This window comes from Tamandua tetradactyla, chromosome 2 (genome assembly GCF_023851605.1).
Source record: "Tamandua tetradactyla isolate mTamTet1 chromosome 2, mTamTet1.pri, whole genome shotgun sequence".
Classification (NCBI taxonomy): Eukaryota; Metazoa; Chordata; class Mammalia; order Pilosa; family Myrmecophagidae; genus Tamandua; species Tamandua tetradactyla.
Window position 1 is genome coordinate 10,264,302 of NC_135328.1, and position 25,482 is coordinate 10,289,783.

Below are 25,482 nucleotides of genomic sequence, written 5' to 3' on the forward strand. Positions count from 1 at the left end.
TGTAAGCAGGGGTCAGAAGAGGGCTCACCTTCCTTGGGGTTGGCATTATGGACACAAATACGAGCTGCCTGGCACCATCCAAGGATGTGGTGAAGGACCAGGGCAATGGGGACGTGGGGGATGCTTCTGGGGAGGGTTGAGGATGGAGCGCAGGAGGGCTTCCTGGAGGTGGCGACACAGCTGGGAGGGCGTTCATAGATGTCAGGAGGTGCGGTGAGGACCCGCCGGGCAGGCAGTGGGGCAAGGACAAAATTTCCACCTCACACATGCTCCAGATGTTTGTCTTGGCTGGGTGGAGATATTGGAGATTTGCAGCAGTTGGAAAAACAGTTTGGTGGGCCACACGCTGCTTCTGAAGGCTGAGACAGTGGAGGATGGTGTGAGCGGGAGCGAGAAAACAGGCCGCCTCAGGCAGGTGTGGTGTCTGTGGAGAGGTGGGGTGGAGGTGGAGCTGGGGGGGGGGGGAAATTGATGGACCTGGGGATGGATTGGCTCAGAGCCGGGGTTGGAAGAAGGGACAGGGGTGAGGACGGCTGACCCCAGGGGCCTCCCGTGGGAGGGGAAGGGCAGCCTGGGGAGAGCTGGAGGTGGAGTTGGTATCTGGCGAGGTGTAGTGGGGGGGAATGGAGGGTGTCAGTCACGGTTGATGACTAGGAGAGAGGCCTGTGTAGGCGCTGGGGTGGGGCGGCCCCGGGGCCATGCCCCCTGGGGCCAGCTGGTCCTGGGGGGGGGGCCGGGGGGGGGCTGGATGGGGGTGCCGACAGGCCGGCAGAGCAGGCAGGGAGGAGCTCCAAGGCCCCTGAAAGCAGAGCTTGGTGTCTCCAGGGACCAGGAAGGTGTAGGAGCCAAGTTGTCTTGGCCACGGAGAGTCTGATTTTAAAACACAGTGGCGGACGGGCCACGGGGCTCAGCAGGCAAGAATGCTTGCCTGCCATGCCAGAGGACCCGGGTTCGATTCCTGGTGCCTGCCCATGTTAAAAAAAATAAAAGTACAGTGGGGAACCACCTCTGGGGCCCCTCTCTGTCCCCTCCCACGTGGGGGCTGTGGAGAAGGGCGGGGTTTAGGGGTGGTTTGCTGCACCCCTAGTCTGCACCTACCACCAGTAGCCAGTAAAGCATTTCCTCAAGCATGGGGCGTGGTCTGAAAGCTGAAGAGGGGTGGGGGTGCTCTGAGCCTGGGCACCCCGACCCCCCACTCTCTGAGTTCTCACAGCAGGCAGCTGCTCGCCTGCTTCCCCCACTGCACCCCACTCCTGATCACACCCAGCAGTGACACCCCCAGAGCCGACACCTGCCCGAGCCAGCCGGGCGACATGGACAGGTGAAGAGGTCCCCGTCTGCCCTCGGAGCTGCAGACCCTGTGGGGCGGGCAGGGCGGGTACTGTTTTTATAGAAATCCCTATTGCCCCCTGCTGGGTTCTGCCCGCCCTTCCCAGAGCACCCTCAGGACAGGCATCTCCGCTCGTGTCAGAAGCACTGGGAGCCCTGGGGGTGCGGGTACGGACGGGGCACCAGCCGCCTGCCAGGCCCTCCAGCCTCACTTGGCAGCGCAGAGGGTGGGGGCTGCGACCCCAGCTGGCCTGAACACCAGGGCCCGGCTCACCCTCGTGGAAAGGGACAACGCTTGCTTGGCCTCTGGGGAGCTCTGCAGTTGGCCGTGACTTTGTTTCCGGAACATGGTGGGAGAGGATCTTGCCGGCATTTCAGTCAAGCCAGCGAGCTCTTAGGAGCGTGAGTCCGGTCTCGGACACTAGCCTCCAACCGACCCCTGCTGGCCCTTGGGGTCTGCATTGAACCCTGTGCCTCTGTTTACCTCACCTTCCCAGGCCTGCAGGGAGCAGGTTTTGCAGCTCATTGCAGAGACCTCCTCCTGGAGGCTGGGGTGGGGGCCAGGTGGGGGCTGCCTGGCGAGGGGGCCATGACGTCAGCCAGCACGGGTGGATCTGGGGTGCCAGGAGACCTTGTGGGTGCCCCCTTGGCATCCTGCAATTTGGCTACAAAGCACAAGCCCCTTCTTTGAATGGGGTGCTTTGGTCTTGTTGGAAAAATCAAAGTTAATAATCAGCATTTCTGTTGTGGGCAAACTTCCTCCTGCGCAGCAGGAAGAGCGGCTCCATTTGTGGCAGTCCTGTCCCTGAGAGCGGTTAACCCCTCCGTGCGACTCCTTTGCTTCTGTCTGGCTGTTTTCCTTGGAGAGAAAGCATTAGAGGAATTGGAAAGCAAAAGCCTCTGAGGGAAACTGAAACCCTTGGGCTCCTTCCCTCCGTTCTCATCTTATCACTTGCCCGAGAAAGGAAGCCTGGCAACCAGTACGGCTGGCGATGGCGGGTGTCCCCCAGACTCCCCACTGAGTCCTGTTCTGTCGGTCTGTCCTGCCTGGTGGGGTCCAGGAAGCTCCTGGACTCACTCCACTGGCCTCACTCCACTGTGTGTGAGATAGGGGTCTCAGGGAGGTGTCCATTCTGGCCTCTGCCTCCCAGGGTGGCCACCAGGAGTCCCCCATGTCCCTCTCCACCAGGGGATGTGGTCAGGGGAAGCTGGAAGGAGTCTTACACAAATAACCACATTGTCTTCCTTCTCACTTTCAGTGTTGCCTCTAAAGACCACAAAGAAGCTGGGGGCCTGGGAACTTGGCCGAAGCCAGGGTGGCCCTCTCTCTGCCTGGCGTGCCGGGAAATGAGGGCTCTTATGGATCCCACCGCCCACCAGCTTCTAGCCATGCTGCCAGCTGTGGCCCCCAGGCACTGAGCAGCGTCCCCCCAACCTCCACTTCCACCTGCCCACCTGAGCCTCCTCCTGCCACATGAGCGTTTGCTGCCAGAGCTCCCCCACTGCCACCCCTGCCCAGTGAGCATGCTCGGCCCCCTTGGGGGGCTGTTCCCAGCCCTGGCCGTGGCGCTGGGGACGGCCGTGGCGTTTGCACCTGTACCCAGGATCACCTGGGACCATAGAGGTGAGTACCGAGCCATGCCCGGGGTGCATGTGAAACAGCCTGGCACACTACCAGGCAGGAGAATGAGCTCTTTGGGGTAGAATGTTGTCCTTTGTTCTGTTGGATTCTGTGCTCCTGGGAGGTTTGTGCAATTCGTATCTTCCTACACGGAAGCTACAGATCTTTCTGAGGACATGCCTTTGGTAACCGGAGATGTTTGCTGGGAGTTGTTCAGGGCCCTTGGTTTGGTTTCTAAAGTAGAGGGACCCGTAAAAGGATGCTTATCTCCTTGTTAATTGATAACATTCGGTACATGTTACTTGTATGAGTCAGCGTTCTCCAGCGAAAAAGAACCAACAGGAGATTCAGACATATATTAGGAGATTTATTATAAGGAATTGGCTCATGGGACTATGAGGGCTGGCAAGTTGGAATGCTGTAGCTCAGGCTGCAAGTTGGAAACTTCGATAAAGGTGATGTTGAAGTCTTTAGTCTCCAGACTTCCCAGTAGAAGCATGCTGGCTGAATTTGTGGGAGAAATTCTTTCTACCTTCTGAAATCCTCAGTTCTGGCTTTTAAGGACTGTAGCTGATTGGTTGAGGGGACTCCCCACACTGCTGAGGGCAAGCTCCTTTGTTGATTGTAGATGCAATCAGCTGATTGTAGATGCAATGGATTGATTATAGGTACAGATCCTATTTATGAAACACCCTCATAATAACAAGCACAGGTCAGTGCTTGCTGGACTGAACACTTGAGCACCATCACCTGGCCAAGTTGACAAATGAAATTAACCACCATACCAACCAAGAACAAGCCCCCTCCTGAGCACTTGCCACCCATGCCCTGGAGAACGGTGATGGATTTTGAGGACAGTTAAGTTATCTGTGGAGTTGGGCTTCATACACATTATTATCATTTGCTATTTGTTAGTTTCTGTTGTATTTTTCTCTGTTGGAAGATGGGTCTTGGGACCCTCCAGTTTTTCGGTTTTGGTGGATTGAGAGCTTATGTCTAAGCATGAGGTTTTGCTTGTTTGGTTGAAAGTCTTCTTGCACAGAATTGAAGGACAATGTTTATAAGCAGTGGAGGCACTCAGAGAGGAATGTCATCCCATTTGTATCTTTCTTTGACACTAGAAAACTAGAAGAACAAAAACTGCTAACACCTGGTCCTTAATAAAGTGAAGGCTTTTTGTAATATATGGGAAGCCAAGCTCAGGACCCTCAAATAGATGCCAGAAGGGTTGAAAAGAAGCAACAGATCTTTAAAAAGAAACAGCTCCTTAGAAAATAGTACGGATGAGTTTATAATCTTCCTGAGTAGCTTATGGTTTAATTCCTCATATTCCTAAAGTAACTGTTGATACATGTACCTAGTAAATGATAAGAAAAAAAAAAGGTCACTTGTTTCTTTACTCTGTAAGTTGTGATTATCACCAAAAATTTCTTGAGTATGAAAATTCTGAATAGTTAAATTCTTCATTCACCTAATCTATGGGTGATTTTAATAAAACCACAGATGGGAGTTTATTGAGATGATAGAGGGAGGCTGCAGGGAACTGCAGAGGAAGGCTTTTTTACCTGTGTATCTTGCTGTGTAGGGTTTGGAGTGGGGTAAACTGTAGAATGGCAATTGCTGGGGCTCTGCCCTAGAGGTGACTGAGTTCTGGCCTCCGCCAGAGCCTTACCCTTGCCACGAATGCATGCCTGGCCCTGTAACACGACAGTGCACTGATTCTGGCTTCCGCGTGTCCCAGAGAAGCCAGTTCTCCCTCGGCCATGTGGCGACCTTTCTACCGACAAATGTGTGACGCGTCTTTCTTCCCTGTCCCCCTACCCCGCCTCCTGCAGAGGTGCCCCTGGCACACTTCCACGAGCCAGGCATCTTCAACTACTCGACTCTGCTGCTGAGCGAGGACAGGGACACCCTGTACGTGGGCGCCCGGGAGGCTGTCTTTGCCCTGAATGCCCTGAATATTACCGAGAAGCAGCAGGAGGTATGTGTGCGGGGCCTCCCGGGGCGCCGGCTCCCCTCCCCTCTCGCTGCAGGGCCACCCCGGGTGCTGGCTCCCTTTCCCCCTCTCCATGTGGGCCCAGCCTGTGCACAGAGGGGACCCTCAAAAGGCAGTTACCATATGCAGCCGCCTGTTTGCATCAGATCCCCTGCATCCTGCGCTGTCAGGACAGAATTATGAAATTAACTGGGTCTTCAGCCTGATGAGACTCGCTGCAGCTTATGTGCCGAGTAGGGGAGGTGGTCACGTTGCTGCCGGCGGTAAGTGCGGTGTCTCTGACGATGGCAGTGGAGCCCCAGTGTGATGTCACAGGGAGAGCCCCGGGCAGGAGGGGGGAAGTCCAGGTTCTGCTTCCAGGATTTTCGCTTCATGCTCTTGTCTCTGCTCACCTGCCAGAGTCTGTAATGCATAATACCTTCCTTCCTATAACAGGTCTGAGTAAGGGGTGTGGGAGCTCTTTGCCTGCTGTGAAATCCCATCTGCTACAAGTAACAACTCCCAACAGAGCAGATCCCTGGCTCCCAGCTGGGTGCCCCCCCTTTTCCTTGGTGCGTCACCCTGTTTTCTTTGCAGGTGCTGCTTTCCCTCTCTTCTACAGCAGACCTTACAGACATCCCCATGTCTCCAAACCCAGCTCTCATGGGCACCCCACGTGTGGCCTCTCCCTACCCCCCAGGGCCACCAGCCCCCACGACCCTCCTACTTGAGTTTGGGCTCACAAGCCAGGGACCACCCCTTCTTTTGCTGTTATTACGAACCCCATGCCCACTGCAGCTTCAGAGAAACCTGTCCTGTGACCACACTCGTTCTTGTTGCTCTCACCTCTGACCCCACCCACTCACCCACGTCCTGGGCCCCAGGTGACTTTGAACCAAATCTCAGATGCCACGTGCTTCATCCATAAACATTTTAGCATATGTCTCCTTAAAGGAAAGAATAACCAAAACACTGTCTTCACATCCAAAAACTTAACACTGACTCCCCAGTGTCTTCAGATAGTCTGTGTTCCAGTTTGTTTACCAGTTCTCTCCTAAGTGATCTTTGGGATTCTTTTTAAATAGTCATGAATCAGGTCAAAAGCATTGCAGTTGGTGGTGATGTCTAGAGAGTTGCAATTTACAGGCGTCTGCTGCTCACTTTGTTTATGGAGAAAACTGGTTGGCGTGTCCAAGGCTTGTTTCCCAGCCTCGACTTTGGTGTGTGCCCTCAGGACATGCGTGTGTCCTCTGTGCAGCCGGGGGTGGCTGTCAGGTCTGCAGGCTTAGCGCACTCAGGGGCAGGGCCCTGCAAGACCGCCTCACGGGGCTGGCAGCTGTTCTATCTGGTGTCCCTTCTGTTGGGAAGTCCGTGGCCTTTGGTGACCAAAGCCTAGGCCCAGCATTCGTCCAGGGTTGCAAAGTGGGATGTTCCAATTCTATCCTTCCCGCTTTACTAATCGGCCAGAAACCTCCTATAAAGAGAAGATTCCCTTCATCAGTTATTTTGGTTCCCTGGAGGTACAGTTCCTTTGTGGGAGGTAGGAGAATTGCTTGAATTCTTTGCCTTTCTTTACCAGTTTGCAAAATAGGGAGTTAGTTCCTCTCCAAAGGGACACAGTGAGTTTTTTCACTTGTTTGATTTTTAGTATTATGATCAACTCATGAGTTTAAACGTATCTGATGTGCTTCCAGTCAATACAGCTAAAGTGCTGTGGATGCTCAGATTGCCCCGTCTTTGACCCGTGGAGCCTCTTCAGGCTAACTCCGGGTCCTTTGACGTGAGCGTAGGCATCTTTGGTGATTTCTTGCATTTCTGGAATCAAAGATGCTCCAGGCTCATCTTGAACATTTTTCTACCCCAGACCTGGAATTGGCCATTTGTACAAGGAGGCTTGGCTCTCTGAGTTTTTGTTTTGTTTTTATTTCCAAACCTTAACATCGCACTTAATTTTGTTGGATACATAAATGAGATTGTGTTATCCTTTGCAAACAGTGTGTCCAAGGTCGTTTACTGGGGAGATGGTCATATTGGGGTGTGGGTGGTTGGGAAGAGCCAGCCGTCCTTTGCCTCCTGGGTTCCCTGGGGGGGAAGAGGCTTCGAGAGCCTTACACTCCCAAGAAAAGCAAACAGTAAGGGGATCACGGCAAACTGTCGGAGCAAATCCCCCTCCAGGGGTGGGGAGGGTGAGGCAGGAACCTACTCAGTTCTCTTTTCTGTGTCCTAGTACATCCATGTAAATTCATGATAAAAAATGATCCATACTTCAATTTCTAAAAGAAGTTGCCAATTCGAGTGGGATTGTGCTTTGTGTTCCTGTGTCTCGATTGGGGTGTACACTGCTGTGAAGATATGCTCAGAATTGTGGCTGTGTCTTCTTTTGGACATTTTGCAAGAAGCCAGCCCCATTAGTTTAGAATAACATATTTTAGGGGGCTTCAGGTGCTTGCTGCCTTTTTTTTTTTCGCACGGACAGGCACAGGGAATCGAACCCAGGTCTCCTGCGTGGCAGGCAAGAACTCTGCCTGCTGAGCCACTATGGTCCGCCATGCTGCCATTTGCTTTTAAGAAGCACTGTGTGCCCCTAACCTCCCAACACCCAGCAGCTAGCTATCTTTAATTCTCTGAATGAAAAAAAAATGGATTTTTTTTTTTGCATTAATTACAGAATATGTCCTGGGGAGAGTAAGCATTTTGGGGCTGGGGGGGGGAGCAGGTTTGTGGGGGCCTTCCATAAGGGAGGCTTTGGGGGTTATAGTGACTGAGGCACGGATCTACCCTGGTTTGAAAAAAGAGGCAGCCAGACACTTATTTTGCTTTAAATGAATGTAACTCATGCTTTAAATGAGTTTAACATTCATGAATGTTCAGCAATCACATTGAGGTCACTTGGCCAACTGTTCAAAGACTAAAAGAAGTATCAGGATGTTGGTTATTCTTGAGTGTAAATCCTCAGCTTGCAGCAAAGAAATGGCTGCTCAGGTCTCAAGAAATTCAAGGAATCGTGATCGTACTGTTCTACCAATAGTCAAACATCATGACTTATTTTTTACTGGGCTCTAAAGTCACTTTTGAATGGATAGGAACAAAATCACTGATGTTTGAAAATACTTATTCTTTTGCTTTTGGATGTATAATTCACTTGCATCTGTTTAGCTTTGGCTAAAACTAGAGGGAATTTGAGAGCTCGCCATTCAGGTACTGGTTTCAGGTTTCAGGATAAGGGGCACAGAAATTTCTCAAAGTCCCCCAAATTGCTTGTGGACCTCAGCACCCTCTTCTCTGAACCTCACTTTGCAATTTTGAGATTTTTTGTCTCAGGAGAAGTGTTAATGCTCTGTAAGCTGTCCACTTTTTATACCAGTAGCTCCTTTTGAGAAGGATGATAAACATTGAAATGGACTCCATTTATCCTCACAGGTATATTGGAAGGTCTCTGAAGACAAAAAAGCAAAATGTGCAGAAAAAGGAAAATCAAAACAGGTAATTTCTACTGCAAGACAGAAATCAAACAAACAAAAAAAGTATTTCCTAGCATTTTTAATCTCACCTTGGAGGTTATAGATTCTGTTCCTAAGTGTTGAGATTGGGTCTCTCAAAGCAAGTCCCATACATAGAGGAGACAGTGGATGAATACTTTTCCAGTTAACTGATTTGAGTTTGTTCAGATGGCCTGAAACTACAGAAAATGATATCCGGTGCTTACTGACTAGGGCCGTAAATTGTGGGCTTCATCTCTACTTCCCACCAAGCTTGGGGTGCCCTCAGGACCCATCGAGACCCCCCTCCCCACTTCCTGTCTAGAACAGTTATGCCAATATTCCGGTGCTTGGACAGCCAAGCTTTCCTCGATAATTGGTGAAGGCTGCTGAGTGGTGGTAATTTTCAGAAGTTGTCATCTCATTTTAAAACAATTCAAAATCCCACACGTGAAAAATAGAAAAAAATCTACAAGCAAGCACCACCCAGGAAATTCTTGCCAAACGTTTTTTTAGCAGAGGGCTCAACACTTTCGCCCAAGTGTTTGTAGCTAAATCCAGAGCTCCTTTAGGAAGCAAAGGCACATGCAGGGGATTCACTGTGCTCACAGGCTCCACAGGGAGTGGTTTAGAGCTAAATTAGACAAAATATGGACACCAAACAGCGGACCTGGGGCCCTCCCAGTTTGGGGGTGTGTGTGGCAGGACCACCCCACTTAAAACCAACCAGCTTAAAACAATATCTCATAGTGCATAGAAAACTTTCCTGAGCTAAGATAATTTCAGACTATGGCATATATAATCCCAGTACATTTCATTCTAAAATAGCATGGATGGGTTCCTAAATGCTGTCTGTTTCCCTGCTTTGAGTCCCTTCTTTTCTTTTTTTTTTTTTTGCCAAAAATCCATGCATAATTTATCCTAAAGGCTCTGGAGAACCAGGGAATGATTAATTATGGTAATGAGCTGTTTTGAAAATGATACTGAATTAGGTAGCTTAGATTCATTTGAAAAATATGATACCAACTTAAAAAGTCTATTGGAGTAGCATTTACCAAAGGACAAATCAAGCTTTTTTTTGAGTCCCTTCTGACAGCTCAGCCTCATCAGTTCATCTTCTCCGCCTTGGGAGGGAGGGGTATAGACAGGCCCAGAGCCAAATGGGGCCCCCTCCCTGCACCCCACTCCCCACCCCCACGCATGGTGTGAGAGGTAAGCCAGCGGTGTTCTCATGCATTTGGGTGGGGTGGCCCTGGACAGAAAAGAAAAGCAGAAGAATTTCTGTACAGTGACTACTTTTAGCAGGTCTGGCAACAAAATCAATGGTTTGTGTGTTTGGTGAGAGTCAAAAAATGTTTTTCTATAGTGGGTTTCCCAGTATAGTGGGGAAAGCTCTCATTGCTTTCTTTTTCTGGCCCCCAGTCTTGGCTGAGTATAAATTAGTAACTGAAATGAAATCCCTCTGGTGCCTGAACAGCCTGTGGGTGCTTGCAGAGACGGAATTATTCAGGCCAGCTGAAGGTTTAGGTTTGTCCCGTGGCTGTATTGATGTCTTGGGAAACCTCGGAGTGAACGTGGCCAGGGTCGACAGAGCTAAGGTGCAAGGTCAGGAGCATTAAAAGAACAAATGAAAAGAGGGACAGGTAGTGTGCAAACTGGGGCTCCTGGCCAGCGAGAGGCAGCCAGCGGACACTGGTTGTGCACTCTTGGAAGGAAAAGTGTTATCAGTTTGGAAATACCAGTAAGTGGGATGGGGCTGGGGTTGTGTTTGCAGCTGGACAGCTGTGCATCTGCGCATGTTTCTTCCTTATAGACAGAATGTCTCAACTACATCCGCGTGCTGCAACCACTCAATGCCGATACCCTTTACGTGTGTGGAACCAACGCCTTCCAGCCGACCTGTGACCACCTGGTAAGCAGTTGAGGCCACATGGGGCCTGAGGCGGGAATAAACTGGTCTCCACCCTGCAGAGCAATAGGGTTTACTAATCGCCAGCTCCGGGAGGGCTGGGGCTTGCTGGGTCCCCCCAGACTGCCTTGCCCAGCAGCAGGCAGGAGCTGCCAGTCCACGTACCAGCTGGGGGCCCGTGGCATCACTTATCCCAGCCATGGCGCCGTGCCCGAGGGTGGGGGCCAGTGCTCGTGACCCCCACCGACATGTAGCCCTCGCACTGGGCACCCCTTCCCTCCTCCTCCCATTCATTGTTTTATTTCGTAAGGAAGACCTTAGGCTCCTGCATTTGCACATGTTCTTGGTTAAGGGGCTGCTCTTCTGGCCTTTGGATCTCCCCATCCTGTGCCTACTGGTGGAACTGCCAGTGGGGTGCAGAGTGCCACTGGTGTCACTGCAAGGAAAGTACGTGTGCGTGTTGAGCTGTTGTAGATGCAGGATTCCTTTTCCGTCCTTTTCCTGCATCAGGTCCCCGGTTATCCCTAAACTGGTGTCATTTACATTCAGATTCCTTAGGCGGGGCCCTCCCCCGCCTTTATAATGTCCTTTTGCCACTGTTCTTCACTTTATCTGACTGACAACTGGGGGGAGAAGGAAGGTTAGACTGTCCCATCTTATCAGGAGAAGTTGTAGCCTCTCATGAATAATTTGCATAAGGATCCCAGAGAGAAGGAGAAGGAGCACTTTGAGGTTTGAAAATGAAGCTTGTTTTCTAATGACTGCCCCTGTTTTAGAGAGTGCCTAACACTTGTAAAATACGCTATTGTGTTAGCTGAGCTGCCAAAAGCAACACATCAGAAATGGGTTAGCTTTTACAAAGGGGATCTGCTGTCTTAACAAGCTTGCAGGTTTGAGGCCTGAGAAAAATGTCCAGGTCGAGGCGTCATCAGGTGGCGCTTTCTCCCCAAGGACCGGCTGCCAGCAATCCTGGGCTCCTTTGTCACACAGGAAGGCACCGGGGAGCGTCTGCTGGTCTCTCCCTTCTCTTCCAGCTTTCCTTGCTTCCAGCCTCTGACTTCTGTGGCTTCCTCCCTCCCCATCTCTCTCACTTTATCTAAATCTCATTCTCTTATAAAGGATGCCGCAGTGAGAGGGTTAAAACCTACTCTGGATGTGGTGGGTCACATCCTCACTTAGGATCCTCTTCAACAGAACATCCTACTTACAATGGGACCACACCCACAGGAATGGATGCGCTTTGAAAACGTGATTTTCTGGGATACATGACAGCTTCAAACCATCCCAGTTATAGTAAAAAGCATAGTTTGCTAGAACCCTAGATTGGAACTTTTAAAAACATTTTCCATCTTGAGTCAAAGGCAGATGACAAGAGACAAGACTAAGTGAGAGCTCCTTAAGAACTTGCTTAGAACAAACCATACTTGTACATCCTGGGGTGGGGGGGAGTGTGAGAGCTGCAGCAGGATTCGTGCACCTGCGTGGCAGTGAACGGTGTGTATCGGGTGGGGATGGGAGACAATGTTCCTGGGATGGTTTCTTTTCCCCCTGGGATGTTTTAAGACCCTCAGTCCTCAAGCACAGATTGAGTTTCTTTTTGCTTAAGAGAAAAGTGTACTAAGTCACATGTGAAATGTTTTGAGCATCAAAGGATTTCCTGGGTAACCTTTAGTTAATCAAAAGCTTAAAGTATAAAGAAACTTAAAATTCCACGGATGTTGTCAACAAACGAGTAGAACATATGGCATAAAAATAAATAATCGGGGAACAAATGTTGAAATGCTAGTGATCAGTGAAAGCAAGGGGTAAGGGGTATGGTACGTATAATCTTTTTTTTCCTCTGTTTTCGTTTTATTTCTTTTTCTATTGTCTTTTTATTTCTTTTTCTGAATGGATGCAAATGTTCTAAGAAATGATGAATATGCAACTAAGTGATGATATTGTGAATTACTGAGTATCTATGTTACTGTTGTGTTTCATTTGTTGAATTTTTTTTAATTAATAAATAAATTTTTAAAAAAGTTAATATCAAAAAAAAAAAATTCCATGAATGTGTTAGTTAACTGAGGTGAGGGAGAGTGTATTCCATTTAAACCTGTACCCATCCATTTCGCCTGAATTTTAAATAAAAACTTTCAAGTCTGCAGTAAAGTTGAGTACTTATACGTAAATAAATCACCCATTTTTTTAGCCGTGCTTGCTAAATGAAGGGGGGATGGGGTATGTGTGTGTGTGTTTGTGTGTGCACTCACTGAACTGTGACCCTAAATACCTTCACGAACATCTCCTAACTAATGACCTCCTCCTACCTAGGAAGTTTTACAATAATTCCCTAATAATCTAATTATCTTATTTCTGCTCCTGTTCAGATTTTCTCAGTAGCGCCCAAATGTCCTTTAGAGAGCTGATAATTGGATCATGTCATGTCGGTTGTATGATCACCCCACTTGTTTTTTCCTAAAGCAATAGTGAAAGTCTGTATCCTGTTTCTAAGTTTTTTACTTTTCTTAGAGAAATTGTGGGTTTACAGAAAAAATCATGCCTAAAACACAGGGTCCCATCTACCACCCTATTATTAACACTTTGCATGGATGTAGCACATGTGTTACAATGGGTGAAAGCACGTTTTTATAATTGCACCATTAACTTTAGTGCATGACCTAACTTAGGGTGCACTGTTTGTGTCGTGCAATTTCATAGATTTTAAAAAAAATTTATCCTATTACCATATGCATGTATGCTGCTTTAACAGACACATTAAAGTGGGCACAATAGCACGTTGCATGCCTATTCATCGTCTCTGTTTCCCAAAACTTCCGTAACCCACCTTTCTTGACAGATGGAGGGGCCCCCCCCCATTTGGCAGCCCTGGAGAGCTGTCCTCTTTCTGGGTGCACAGGCCACTCCACTTTCATGTCTGTCGGTGCCACTCGGGTTTCTGGCAGGCTTATGTGTCCTTTCCCACCTGCGTTGCCCACAAGGATTTCTTCTTTTGTAAACTGCTGTTTGTTTGTTTGTTTGTTTTTTGTTTGGTTTTGTTTTTTTCTATTTTTCTTCTGGGATCTTCTTTCTCACTTGTTTGCATAAGCTTCCCATTTGTCCGTAAATGTAAACAACCCCATTTCTCATTTTACAAGCACTTTTGCCCAGTTTGTCGCTTGTCCTTTAACTTTGTCTCATCTTTTCCGATACAAAAGCTTTCTGGTTTTTAATATAGATAAATCTGTCCATTTTTTCCTTACATGGCTTTGGGCTTTCTGGCCGAGTGAAGAAAGATAAGCCAAGATTGAAAGACTTGCCCATACTGCTTTTAGTGCGGGATGGTGGAATATATTTTGGTGGGTGGAGTGAGGTAGGAGTTCAGCTTTATTTTTTATTTTATGTTTTATAATCCTTTATTTTATCTCACATTTTGTTTTCCAAATGGCTTGTCCGTTACCTGTTTATCAGACTGTTGGGTTTCCCACGCTGCCTTGAAATGCCACCTTTGTTGACATGACATCGCAGTCGTGCCCTGAGCCCCTCCTGCATTTGCTTTGTCCTGGCCCCTGCAGCCTCACACCCTCCCGGGGCCCCTAGGCCCCAGCGCTGCTGCCTCCGTCTTACAGATGAAGTAAACCCAGAGCCCTGAGATCTGGAATAGCTCGGCCAGGCAGTCAGAGCAAGTACCCCAAGGCGCTGGCACCCAGACTTAAGCTGAACTGCACAAGGTGTAGTTCTGGAGAGTGGGTCTCCCGCATCTGGTGTCTGAAGAAACAGCGAGTCTATAAAAAGAAATGGCACAATGACGCCTGTTGCTGCATACCTTCAGACATTTTGTGATGCACTTTCTTTTTATTCACTTGTTGCTGTAGAGCTTATCAACCTTTAAATTTCTGGGGAAAAATGAAGACGGCAAAGGAAGATGTCCCTTTGACCCTGCACACAGCTACACGTCCGTCATGGTTGGTGAGTCCGGCCACCCGTGGCTTCCTTCGCGCGCGAGGATTATGATGTCACCTTAAAAAGTATACGAAATAGTGCATTCTGTTTGTCTTTACTTCTCAATATTCTCTTGCTGTGCTTCTTTTTAAAATAAGCTCTTCTTACAAAAAGCACGAGTGATTCTACGTAAACCCTGTAGTAAGAGTTTTGGTATGAATTGTTCAAAAGGATGACCAATCCCCACTGTGGTCCAGAGCTAAATTTGTGGGAAAATGTTATTTTTCCATACCTGAGTTGTCTGTTAAGTTTGTGCCCCACTTTAGGGTTGTTTGGTCCCACTGTCTGAGAGGGAGGTTTGTAGATGAGCTGCCTCCTGCCCAGGAAGGGCCTGGAGGATTCGAGGAGAGCAGACCATCAGCTACCGGTGCCCCCATCCTTACATTTATTACCGTCTCCCCCGACCCTGGGACTGCTCACATGTGCTGAGTTACTGCCCCTTAACTCTCATAAAATACACTTGAGTGTGAAACTCAGTAATAGCCACATCAGAGAAAAGAAACGGAGGAAGCAGAGACAGACATTCCGGAAGCAGGGGAAATTGCACTTCTCCAGAATTTGTTAGATTGTAAAAAAAAACACACTGTGTTGCACGTTTTGTCCCCTGAGTTGCATGCTACAGTCTGAGATACTGATTCACTTTTCCTCTTTCCTCCTGGGCCTCTGAAGACGGAGAGCTTTATTCCGGAACGTCGTATAATTTTTTGGGAAGTGAACCCATCATCTCTCGAAATTTTTCCCAGAATCTCCTGCGGACAGAGTACTCGATACCTTGGCTTAATGGTAAGATGCTGAAGCTGCCTGACTGAGGTGGGACGTGCCCCTTGAGGGACTTCCTCACCAGCTGGAGGTCACCAGTTTTGTTTCTCATTTTGCCGTGTCTGAGCTGCGAGGGGGCGGGGTTGCTTCCAGGTGGATGTGCTCGGCCTCAGCTGATTTCCGAGCTGACTTTGGCTTCCTGGGTGCCTGTGGTGGCGGTAGCTGCCCAGGGTTCCACGGGCCAGGGCCCAGGGCAGGCTTACTTGTTCTCCTCTGATAGAGAACTGGTGCAAGGCAGCTTGTACTCCTCCTTGAAAATCAGTTTAGGGGGCCTTCATAAAAGTACAAATCTGCTGGTAAACAGCTAATAAAGACTAATCAGATCAGGGCATGCCATTTCTGGAGTGCTGTGAACCTGCAGAGCAGATCCCGACACGGCATCTGCCTTTATGCAGTCTCGAAGGACCAGGTCAGATCAGATCTGGATTCTTTATTGCCTCCAGACGACATATGTTTTTGAAGTTCAACTTCCCAGGTGCAGGGGCTCGCGGCTCCCCACTCCCTCAGGGCTATCCCCTGGCCGGCCGGCACCCTGAGTCCTGACGCCTGCTGAGTTCTCCTGGGTGCCCGGGGGTGGGCAGGTGCTGGGGCCAGAGGTGCAGGAGACCAGCCCACACCTCAGTGGAGGGTAGCCAGGGAGCCCAAAGTCACCATGTACCTGGACTTTTTAGTTAGGTGTATCTGCGGCCAGTGTTACTGAAACCAGCAAATGCATGTTTCAAAATATGTTTGAGAGTGCAATAAAATGTGTGTCGTGGGGCAGAGTGTGTTCAGTCTCTGTGGCTAGCACATCTCCCAGGCTGCAGAGGGCACCGTCCTCCTTCCTGGACCCTGGAGTTTGTCTGGAGTGTGGCACATGCATGCTCCTGGGAGGGGACCCCAGAAACAGGTGACACCTGCTCCCAGTTAAGGAGAGAGAGCAGAGGCAGGCGTCATCAGCGCTGGATGTTAGCGTGGCTGTGCGTGTGCCAAGTGCAGCGTCATCTCTCCTCCGCAGAGCCCAGCTTTGTCTCTGCCGACGTGATCCAACAAAACCCAGACAGCACCGATGGTGAGGACGACCAGGTGTACTTCTTCTTCACGGAGGTGTCTGTGGAGTACGAGTTTGTTTTCAAGCTGCTGATCCCAAGGATAGCGCGAGTGTGCAAGGTGGGATGTCATTCCAGCTTCATTCCCTTCTGCTGCCGGCCACGGTGGGGGCATACCGGGGACATCCGTCCCTTTGCCCAGACTTAAGACTTTGTCTGCAAGGTCACTTTGTCTGCAAGGTCACTTTGTCTGCCACTTTATTTTTCCATGCAGCAGACACACAGTTTAAGGGTGGGCCTGCTGTGCTAAGGCATTCCTTTCTCAGGCTGTCTGGTCGTCTCCCTGATGAATGGTGAAAGGTTGGCGCGCGTTGTGTGGACTTCCTTACTCTCGGAGATGCTTTCTCTTTTTCTTAAATGTGTTATTTTGAAATAATTTCAGATTTGCAGGATGCTTGCAAAAATAATACGAACCCCTTAGAAAAGAACTCTAGCATACCCTATCCTCTTGACACCCCGATCCACCAGTTTTAACAGTTTTCTTTACTTCCTATCATTCTGTTTATCCATCCATCAATCCATCCGTTTGTCTGTCTGTTTCCTAAACATTTGAGACTAGGTTGTTGGTCTAGTTTGCTGGCTGCCAGAATGCAATAGGCCAGAAACGGAATGGCTTTTTTAAAAGTTTAAGGGGGAATTTAATAAGTTGCTAGTTTATAGTTCTAAGGCTGAGAAAATGTCCCAATTAAAGCAAGTCTATGAAAATATCCTAATTAAGGCACCAATAAAAGTTTAACTTCACTCAAGAAAGGCTGGTGACATTCAGGGCTTCTCTCTCAACTGGAAAGGCATGTGGTAAACATGGCAACATCTGCTAGCTTTCTGTCCAGGCTTCTTGTTTCATGAAGTTCCCCCAGGGCATTTTCCTTCTTCATCTCCAAAGGTCTCTGGTTCATGGGCTCTGGTTCTCATCATTCTCTGCTCTCTCAGAATCTCCAGACTTTTCCAAAATGCTTCCTCTTTTAAAGGATTCCAATAAAGTAATCAAGACCCACCCGGAATGGTGGCGTCGCATCTCCTTCTATTCAAAATTCATACCCATAAGTGGCTGGGTCACAGCTCTGTGATAACCTAATCAAGTTTCCAACCTACATTATTGAATAGGGATTAAGAGAAACAGCTGCCTTTACAAAATGGAATTAGGATGAAAGCATGGCTTTTCTAGGGTACATACGGTGGTACAAAGCATGCTCCTTGAAAATGTAATCCTGCCGTGTGCATTTCCTAAGAACAAGGATATTCGCTTATGTAACAACCTTAAGTGCCATTATCAAGTTCAAGAACTTTTGATATAAAGCTTACAGTCTGTATTTCAGTTTTTTTGTATGTCTCAGTAATGTCCTTTTGAACCTTTTCCTCCTCCAGTATTAGATTCTATCCAGGATCATGTATTGAGGAGGTACATTTTCTGGACACGTCCTCCTCAAACCTCCTCCAGGTTGTAAAAAGTTAGTTTTTGTTTCCTGCATTAACCAAAGTTTTTTGGAATTGGAATTTTCACCATTTGGCTCTTTTAACCCATTTAGGAGTGAAACACGAGCTGATGGTGGAAGGTTCGAAGCGAGAGTTGTAGAACAGCCATTCCTAAAATGTTTGTCAAAACATAAAGCTTGAAGTATATATTGGACAAGGGGGGTTTTAAGATAACGAACCTCAGCTTTTAAGATAAAAACCTCAGGCGTGGTACTTCATCCACAAGAAGTGGGCTTCACTGCATTGATTCTAGGAATGCTCAGGGCGATTTAGTTGGCAGACTCCAGGAGGCAGGTTGAAGAACCAAGTGTTGGTGGGCTATCAGGCGATTGCCACTGAGCTAGGTGCTTTTGCAGCCAGCACCTGATGTCACCCCCTAGTCGGAAATCCTTAGAGTGACAATTGCTATGTTGTCCTTATTTTGTGGTCACCTTGCAAATCTTCTGTCATCACAGAAGCAATTATTTCACACCCCCAGGGCTCCAGATAGGGGTTTTTGATGTTCCTTCCTTCCTAAATGACACACAACGTAAGGAAAACAGACACTCCGATTCCTGCATGTTTGTCTGCGCTGTACCATTTACCAAAACTTTCTCTAGCCAGGACCCACAGATCGCATCCTCAGCATCCAGGTAGCCCTTGGGCTGTCCATTTTGCAGGCAAAGAGACTCTTGGCAAAAGTCACACTGTGTCCAGGTTTGCAGACTGGTGCCTGGTGAGGAGGACGTGGCGCTGTGGGAGCCCTGCGGCTTGCGGGGGTGCCCTGGCCTCTGGGGGAAGGCGGCATGCTTCTCTCCTTTCCTGGCTGGGACAGCTGTCAGGAAGCAGTGAGCAGATTTGTCAGGGGCTGCACTTTCTGCCCTTGACTTTGGGATTTTACTTTCTGTTACCTTGTGCCCAGTAACTAGCAGTGTGAGGGGTTTCTCAGGAGGATCCATGAACTGAAATTTAGCAAGATGCACCCTGGAGTGACCACCATCCTCCAATGCAGTCCCAGGGGTTTCTGCAATTCTTAAGTGTTTTTAAGGTGTTCCTTCAGAATGCTTTCTCTTCTTTTCTCCCATACTTTTTTTTTTTCTTAACTGCTGAATTTTGACCGGTTTAGGCACCCCCTCCAGCCCCCCTACCCCACCCCAGCACCTGCCTCATTAATTTTGCACAGACTTGACTGAGGCTGCATGGAAACAGCCTGTTAGGCTGCTCCCCCAAAGTCTGAAAGCTGATCGAAACCAAAGACCACAGACATTTTGGAAATTACTTTTTGGGAAAATAAAAAAGAAAAACAGTCAAGTCCTTTTATGAAAACAAAGAATTCAGCTTCCTGTGATCACAGAGTAAAAATGAAGAAAAGTGGGTTTGCATTTTCTGTAAAATAAAGACTTTAAGTTTTTATTCTTCTGCAATCAGATTTCATATTTTTGGTATTTCTCTCCAGACTAAGTACAGTTGTGTACGTTTTACAGTTTTTCTTCCCAGTAGTCAGTTCAGTAAAAAGTGTTGGAGCATGTGATGGTCCGGTGCACTTCAGCAGGTCATTTGGGGAGTGGAAGTCCATGTAGTACATGTAAGGATGTAATCTGTCAAAGAGGAATGCCCTTTGGGGGGACAGCACACACTTGTTCACCGAGGCAAGCTACAGAGCCGTCTGCCTCTGTGTGGAAGGAGGGATGGGCACCTGCCTGGCTCCCTGGGTCCCCGGATCTGGGCACTCAATAGCTCTTGAATCTGGAGGTACAAAGCAAAGCGAGGATCAAAAAAAGTTGAATACTTGTGCAAATAGAGGTGCATGCTTGCTATTGTAAAGCAGAATGTCTGGGACAGAATGAAATACTGTTTTTCTAGCTGGAATTGCATGAATTTTTATAATGAGGGGTTGTTTAGGTTAACCCAGGAAAGTATCCTTATCCCAGCCGGCATAGACGTAGTGCTGTGGGACATGAAAGGGTTGCAGCCTGATTTCTTTTACTGCCTTCCCTTTATTTCATCCAGGCAGAGATGGGATGGGTCCTGATCGCTTGCTGGTGTCCTGGGGAGAGCCCGCCAGCCTCTCTGTGCGTTTTTAATCTGTTCCTGGGGAGGGGAGGGAAGGCGGGAGTGTGGTCTGTTCCTATGCCTGGCTCTGGGTTTCAGGGGGACCAGGGCGGACTGAGGATCTTACAGAAGAAATGGACCTCCTTCCTGAAGGCCCGGCTCATCTGCTCCCAGCCCGACAGCAACCTCCTCTTCAACGTGCTGCAGGACGTGTTCGTGCTCAGGTCCCCGGGGCTGCAGGAGCCCGTGTTCTACGCCGTCTTCACCCCGCAGCTGTGAGCGCCCTGCCGGGGTCCCGGGTGGGCCCTGCCCGGGGTGGGGGGCGTCTTGCAGCGCCCGCGGGACCCTCACATTGCCCCCGCCCCCCAGGAACAATGTGGGACTGTCGGCTGTGTGCGCCTACCGCCTGGCCGCCGCCGAGGAGGTCTTCTCGCAGGGGAAGTACATGCAGAGCACCACGGTGGAGCAGTCCCACACCAAGTGGGTGCGCTACAACGGGCTGGTGCCCCGGCCCCGGCCCGGCGCGGTGAGTCGGGTCGGGTGGCGGGGGAACGGACCCCGACCCGTGTGTGAGTGGGAGGGGCCTCCCACCAGTGAGTGGGAGGGGGCTGGCTGTGAGCAGGAGGGGCCTTGCTGAGTGGGAGGGGCTCCTGGCTGAGTGGGCGGGGCCCTGGGGTGAGTGGGAGGGGCCTGAGGCAGGGCAGGGCCTCCCTGTTGCCGGCCCCAAGTGCCAGTACAGGAGTAGGTGACATCACCTGCAGACAGCCAGGTGAGGCTGGCCTAAGGAGAGCTCTGTCTCTGTACTGATAAGCGGAGTTTTGCTGGGGACTGCAAAAGGCTTCTGAGCACAGCACGTCCCTTTTCTGTTTTCTTCTGGTTTGCATGTTGCACAACGGCTATTGCTGCCCACTCTGCAGAAAGGGAGGCTACTCTGGCTGGCCTCGGGGTGTTTTGTGAAATAGGTTGCATAACAAAATTAAGAGTATTTCATGTTCAGTTTCCTGCAGAGAAATATGTATAATTTCTTGGCAAAGGTGTCCCATAAACCGAAGAGCTATGCTATCTAGTCATTGAGTCACATTTTTTTCTCCTGAAATAGTAAATTTCTTAGCAGATGCACGTGGATTTCTAGGTGGAGTCTGATACATACCTTCATGGTCCCACAAGCAGTTACTGGGTGGGCATGTGGCCTGCGGCTGGGGTGTGAGCTCTGAAGCTGGCCTGGTCCTCAGAGTCCACCTTCCCGAACAGTCCCCTACCTGTGGGGCATGGGTCCCACTCACACTTTGAAGCATGTGCTTCGTGCATATTGCTGAGCTAAATGCAACAATCTTGTTGTCCAAAGTACCTTCTGCTCGCTGTGGTTTCTATACGTACTATATCAGGGAACTCTGATGAGCAAAGAGAGGTTTCTGTCTTAACCACGTTTAGGACGGGGCTCCTTTTAGGTTGCATACTGTTCTTCTCCTTTCCTGGGAGAGCTAGCAAATGCTGAGTGTTCCTTTTTTCTGTTTCAAAAGCTTTAAATATTTTTTCGATTAGATTCCTTGACTCATTATTCAGTCACGCATTATATCTCATAGACGAAAAAAAAAACAGTTGCAGTTCCACTGTGCTTTCTAACAGTGTTTTCAGAGTCCCAGGAGAGCTCCCCTCGGTTCTTGCTTGTTGCCTCTTTGTCCCAAGACTTCCACTTGGAAGACATGCGCTCCTTCCCGGTCCATGCGTGCCGCCACTCACGGGTGGCACTCTGTTCCCACAGTGCATCAACAGCGAGGCCAGGGCAGCCAACTACACCAGTTCCCTGAATTTACCGGACAAAACCCTGCAGTTTGTGAAAGACCACCCCTTGATGGCCGACTCCGTCACCCCGATAGACAGCAGGCCCAGGCTCGTTAAAAAAGACGTCAGCTACACGCAGATTGTGGTGGACAGGGTCCAGGGCCTGGATGGGACCGTTCACGAGATCATGTTCCTCAGCACAGGTGGGTGCCCGTCTGTGACCGACAGAGCAGCAGCTGGGCGGCGTCCGCAGCGGGAGTCGGACTTTCTCTCAGCTTTGGTGGCCAGAAGTCACGTAGCAGGGTCGGCAGGGCCCAGCTTTCTCTGCAGCCCGGAGCGCTCTGGTGGTGGCTCAGTGGCATTCCATGACTCCCTTCCTGCCTCCGTGTCCCTCCCCTCTGTCCCACCCCCTCTGCACGTAAGGACTCCAGTCGTACTGGGTTAAGGCTCATCTGGATTCAGTTTGGCCTCTCCAGAGATCCCATTTTTCAGATGGGCTCACCCCCACAGGGCCAGCTTGGGATCTGAGTTTGTTTTGGGGCGGTGGGGATGTGAGTCCATCCCTAAGAGTTCCTAGGGGCTTGATGGTAACAGCCTGCCACGTCCCTGTCCTTTGGCGAAGAAGATTGGGAAATCTAATTAATCAGTTACTCTCTGGTATGTGGATTCAGCACCGCGCCCCCACCCATTTGTTAAAGCGTTGAAAGGATTGCTGCGAGATAACCACGTGTGGGCGGTGATGACTTTCCTATCTCGGGGCCTTCGTGTCACCTGGGCACTCAGTAAACGCCAAGGCGGGATGCCAGGCCTGGAGGGGCAGTGTGGGGCCGGCTGGCGCGGAGCAGCCTCCGTTTCCACTGAGCACGAGGTGACACTGGTGCCGGGGCTGTGAGGACCGTCCCTGGAGAGAGACGCTTGCCTGGTGTTACCCGACACCTGCAAAAGGAGCCTGGCTGTGCCCCCTTGCTGCGGACTGTCCAGGGGTGAGGCCAGGAGTGTGAGGCCAGGAGCGGCTCGCAGTGGAGGGCAAGCATTTCATGTCTTTGGGTGGTGGATTCTGAAAAATTTTTTCAGGAGCAAATTGCCCCTGGAGGGGCAGTCACAGGCGGGCAGGAGGCCGCAGAGGACTGGCCCTTGCTGTTTTGCCAGCTGACCTGTATCTAGACCTGGGGTCTGCCCGTCCCTTACGTGCGAGCCACCTCCTGTTTGAGCCAGAGTTTCAAACAGCTTAACCATGGGTGGAGTCAGCAACGCAACACTTGTTTGTCATGACAAGAACATTGGAACAACCCCGTTACCCCTGAGTTTCTAATTGTTCCTTTTTTTTTTTTTTTTTTTTTTTTTTTGATGCAAAAACGTTTCCTAAGTGCCTTTTTAAGGGATGGAGTTGAGAGCAAAGGGGCTGGGCATGGCGCCACGGTCATCGTGGCACGGTCTCTTCCTTGGGGCCCACCTCGCTAACCTGCAGGCCTTACCGTTGCAGACAGAGGGGCCCTCCACAAAGCCGTCAGCCTTGAAAACGAGGTGCACATCATCGAAGAGACGCAGCTGTTCCAAGACCTCGAGCCGGTCCAAACCCTGCTGCTGTCATCCAAGAAGGTACAGCGGCCGCGTGGGGCTGGGCTGTGCATCCACCTTGCTTAGCACCCTCGCGTCTGGGTGGTCTTGGAGCTGCCAAGCTAGGAGTCCAGTGCCCATTCCAGGCTCAGCATTGTCCCCTCCGGGGGGCCCCGGGTGATCGGCTCCCTGGTCTCTCTGGGCTCCGGTTCCTTTATGTGCCAGATGAGCCGACCTTCCTATAAAAGAGTGACACTGGGAATTGGTGTGAGTTGAGGTTTGGGAAGGAGGGAAAGCAAACCTGGGGACATTTTTGCATGTAACTTTCTATCAAAGGCAGCCAAAACCTCCTCGCATTGTTGAGGTTTGGGAAGTAGGATGCTGTGCTGTGAAGTGTGCTCTGTCCTCTTTAAACTCTGTCTTGTGCTGTGAGCCTGGGGGAGTTTGTAGGACACGCGCGGAATGTCTTATTGATGCGGCTTTACTCTTTGACTTAGAAAATCTTTGATAATAGTAAACGTCGTGTCTCTAAGGCTCTTTCCCTTTTAGCAGGGGCTTTCTCCTCCCTCAGGGTTGGCCGGTGTTTTCTGTAAAGGGCTAGAGGTAGGTATTTTAGGCTTTGCGGTCCGAGAGGCCTGTGTCAGGACCATTCAACTCTGCTCTTAGAATTAACACAAAAGCACAGCTGCAAATGAATGGACATGGCTGTGTTACAAGAAAACTTGATTTACAGGCCTCGGAGTTTTCAATTCATATAGTTTATATATGTCATGAATTACTATGCTTTTGGTACTGTCCTCAACCATTTAAAGATGTAAAAGCCATTCTCGGCTGTGTGCTGTACGAACACGGACCCTGAGCTGGATTTGGCCTGCAGGCGTAGTTGGCTGACCCCTGTCCTTTATGTTTCCTCTGATGTCCACTGCAGCCCCAGCAAAGAGGTGCTGCCCCTGTTTTGAAGCTGGGGCCGAGGAACTGGGGTACGGGATGCAGGGTGCCACATCATGTGGGTGTGGGTTTTAGCCTCTGCATGAGGCTGCGTGAGCCGGGGAGGCCACTTATGCATTCTGTGCCTCAGTTGCCCCATCTGTACAGTGGGGCTAACGTGCTCCTTTGCTGGGCTGCTGTGGGGGACGGATGAGACGGTCTTTGTATAGTGCTGAGAACAGAACTTACCTAGTGCACAGCAGGTACTTAGAGAATGAGGTGCAGAGGCGGCACAGGACAGACGCATCTGCAGTTGGAGGGGTGAGTCGGGGAGCCATTCCCCTCCTCTGAGATTTGACTTGGACCCAGGGTTCACCTCAGGGGAGGCAGCCCTCCCTCCAGGGTCCTGTCCTGGCCCCACCCCAGATTGGGGACCGAGAACACTGCTTCTCCCAGAGGGCTGCCTGTCCCTCAGGGTCTCATGGGGCCCCATGCTGTGACCTGCTGAGCTGACCTGGCTCGAGACCTCGGCTGTGCTGGGGTCAGGGCCAGAGCAGTGATGCATCCCATCTACCCTCATCGCAAGCCAGCCCCATGCCTCCATCCCTCCTGCCTGGATCACCCCTTTCCAAAGCTTTGCTCCCATGTACTGTGGTCCTTTGGTGTTGAGAATTTCTGGCTTGGCCAGAAACCCTTTGTAGGTGTGGGATGGAGCTTCTTGCCAGAAGGAGGTTATTCCATGGTCCTCTTCCAGCTTTGTCTTCAGAGGGTCCCTCACCACAGCTGGTACCTGCCAATGGGCCCTGTCCACTGTGGGGTCCAGGCAGGACCTCACCAGGCCTGATAGCCAGACCAGGCTGAGACAGACATCTCAGTCAAGGGCATTATTCCAGAGAAACAGAGCCAACAGGATATATGTATGGGCATGTATGTATGTGCACAAATATTCATACAGACACGTGTAAATGTGTGTATAAATGTTGGGGAATTGGGTCATGCAACCATTGGAGCTGGCAAGTCTGAACTTCCTAGGGCAGGCCACAGACTGAAAATTTTGATAAAGGTGATGCTGAAGTTCTTAATTTGAACTCCCCCAGGGTGAACTTGCTGGCTAGAAGTTCCAACAATAGCCAGTGCTGAAATGGAAGCAGAAATTCTTCTGAGCTCTGAAATCCTCAGTTCTTTTAGAACCTCCAGCTGACAGGAGGAGACTCCCCACATTGCTCAGGGCAATATTCTTACATTGATTGTAGATGCAGTTGACTGATTGTAGATGCAGTCAACTGATTATGAATGCATATACTATCTATAAAATGCCCTCAGTCAGGCCAGCGCTTGGCCAAACAATTGGCTGCCTGACCAAGCTGACCCAGGAAACTAACTGTCACACAACGTATTTGCAAATGTCACATGCGAGTTATTCATTGTGTCTCCTTCATCTGTGTCCACAAAGCTTAATGAGTTTGGTTATGATTTTCAGACTCTTAGCTTGCAAGTAATCATCTCCCACC

General features: G+C 49.9%; 1 protein-coding gene across 6 annotated transcripts in view; it reads left to right on the forward strand.

Moving 5' to 3' along the window:
* The window catches only part of SEMA4D (semaphorin 4D), a 170,426-nt gene that overhangs the window by 93,799 nt on the left and 51,145 nt on the right, over positions 1-25,482 (forward strand). For all 6 annotated transcript variants that reach the window (XM_077139543.1, XM_077139544.1, XM_077139539.1 and 3 more), the window contains 11 exons: positions 2,589-2,953; positions 4,786-4,931; positions 8,346-8,408; positions 10,218-10,316; positions 14,168-14,261; positions 14,964-15,077; positions 16,111-16,262; positions 19,805-19,980; positions 20,075-20,231; positions 21,468-21,690; positions 22,971-23,086. In XM_077139543.1, the coding sequence (XP_076995658.1) occupies positions 2,854-2,953; positions 4,786-4,931; positions 8,346-8,408; positions 10,218-10,316; positions 14,168-14,261; positions 14,964-15,077; positions 16,111-16,262; positions 19,805-19,980; positions 20,075-20,231; positions 21,468-21,690; positions 22,971-23,086 (1,440 nt within the window). In that variant the 5' untranslated portion in view covers positions 2,589-2,853. The remainder of the gene's footprint in view (positions 1-2,588; positions 2,954-4,785; positions 4,932-8,345; positions 8,409-10,217; positions 10,317-14,167; positions 14,262-14,963; positions 15,078-16,110; positions 16,263-19,804; positions 19,981-20,074; positions 20,232-21,467; positions 21,691-22,970; positions 23,087-25,482) is intronic.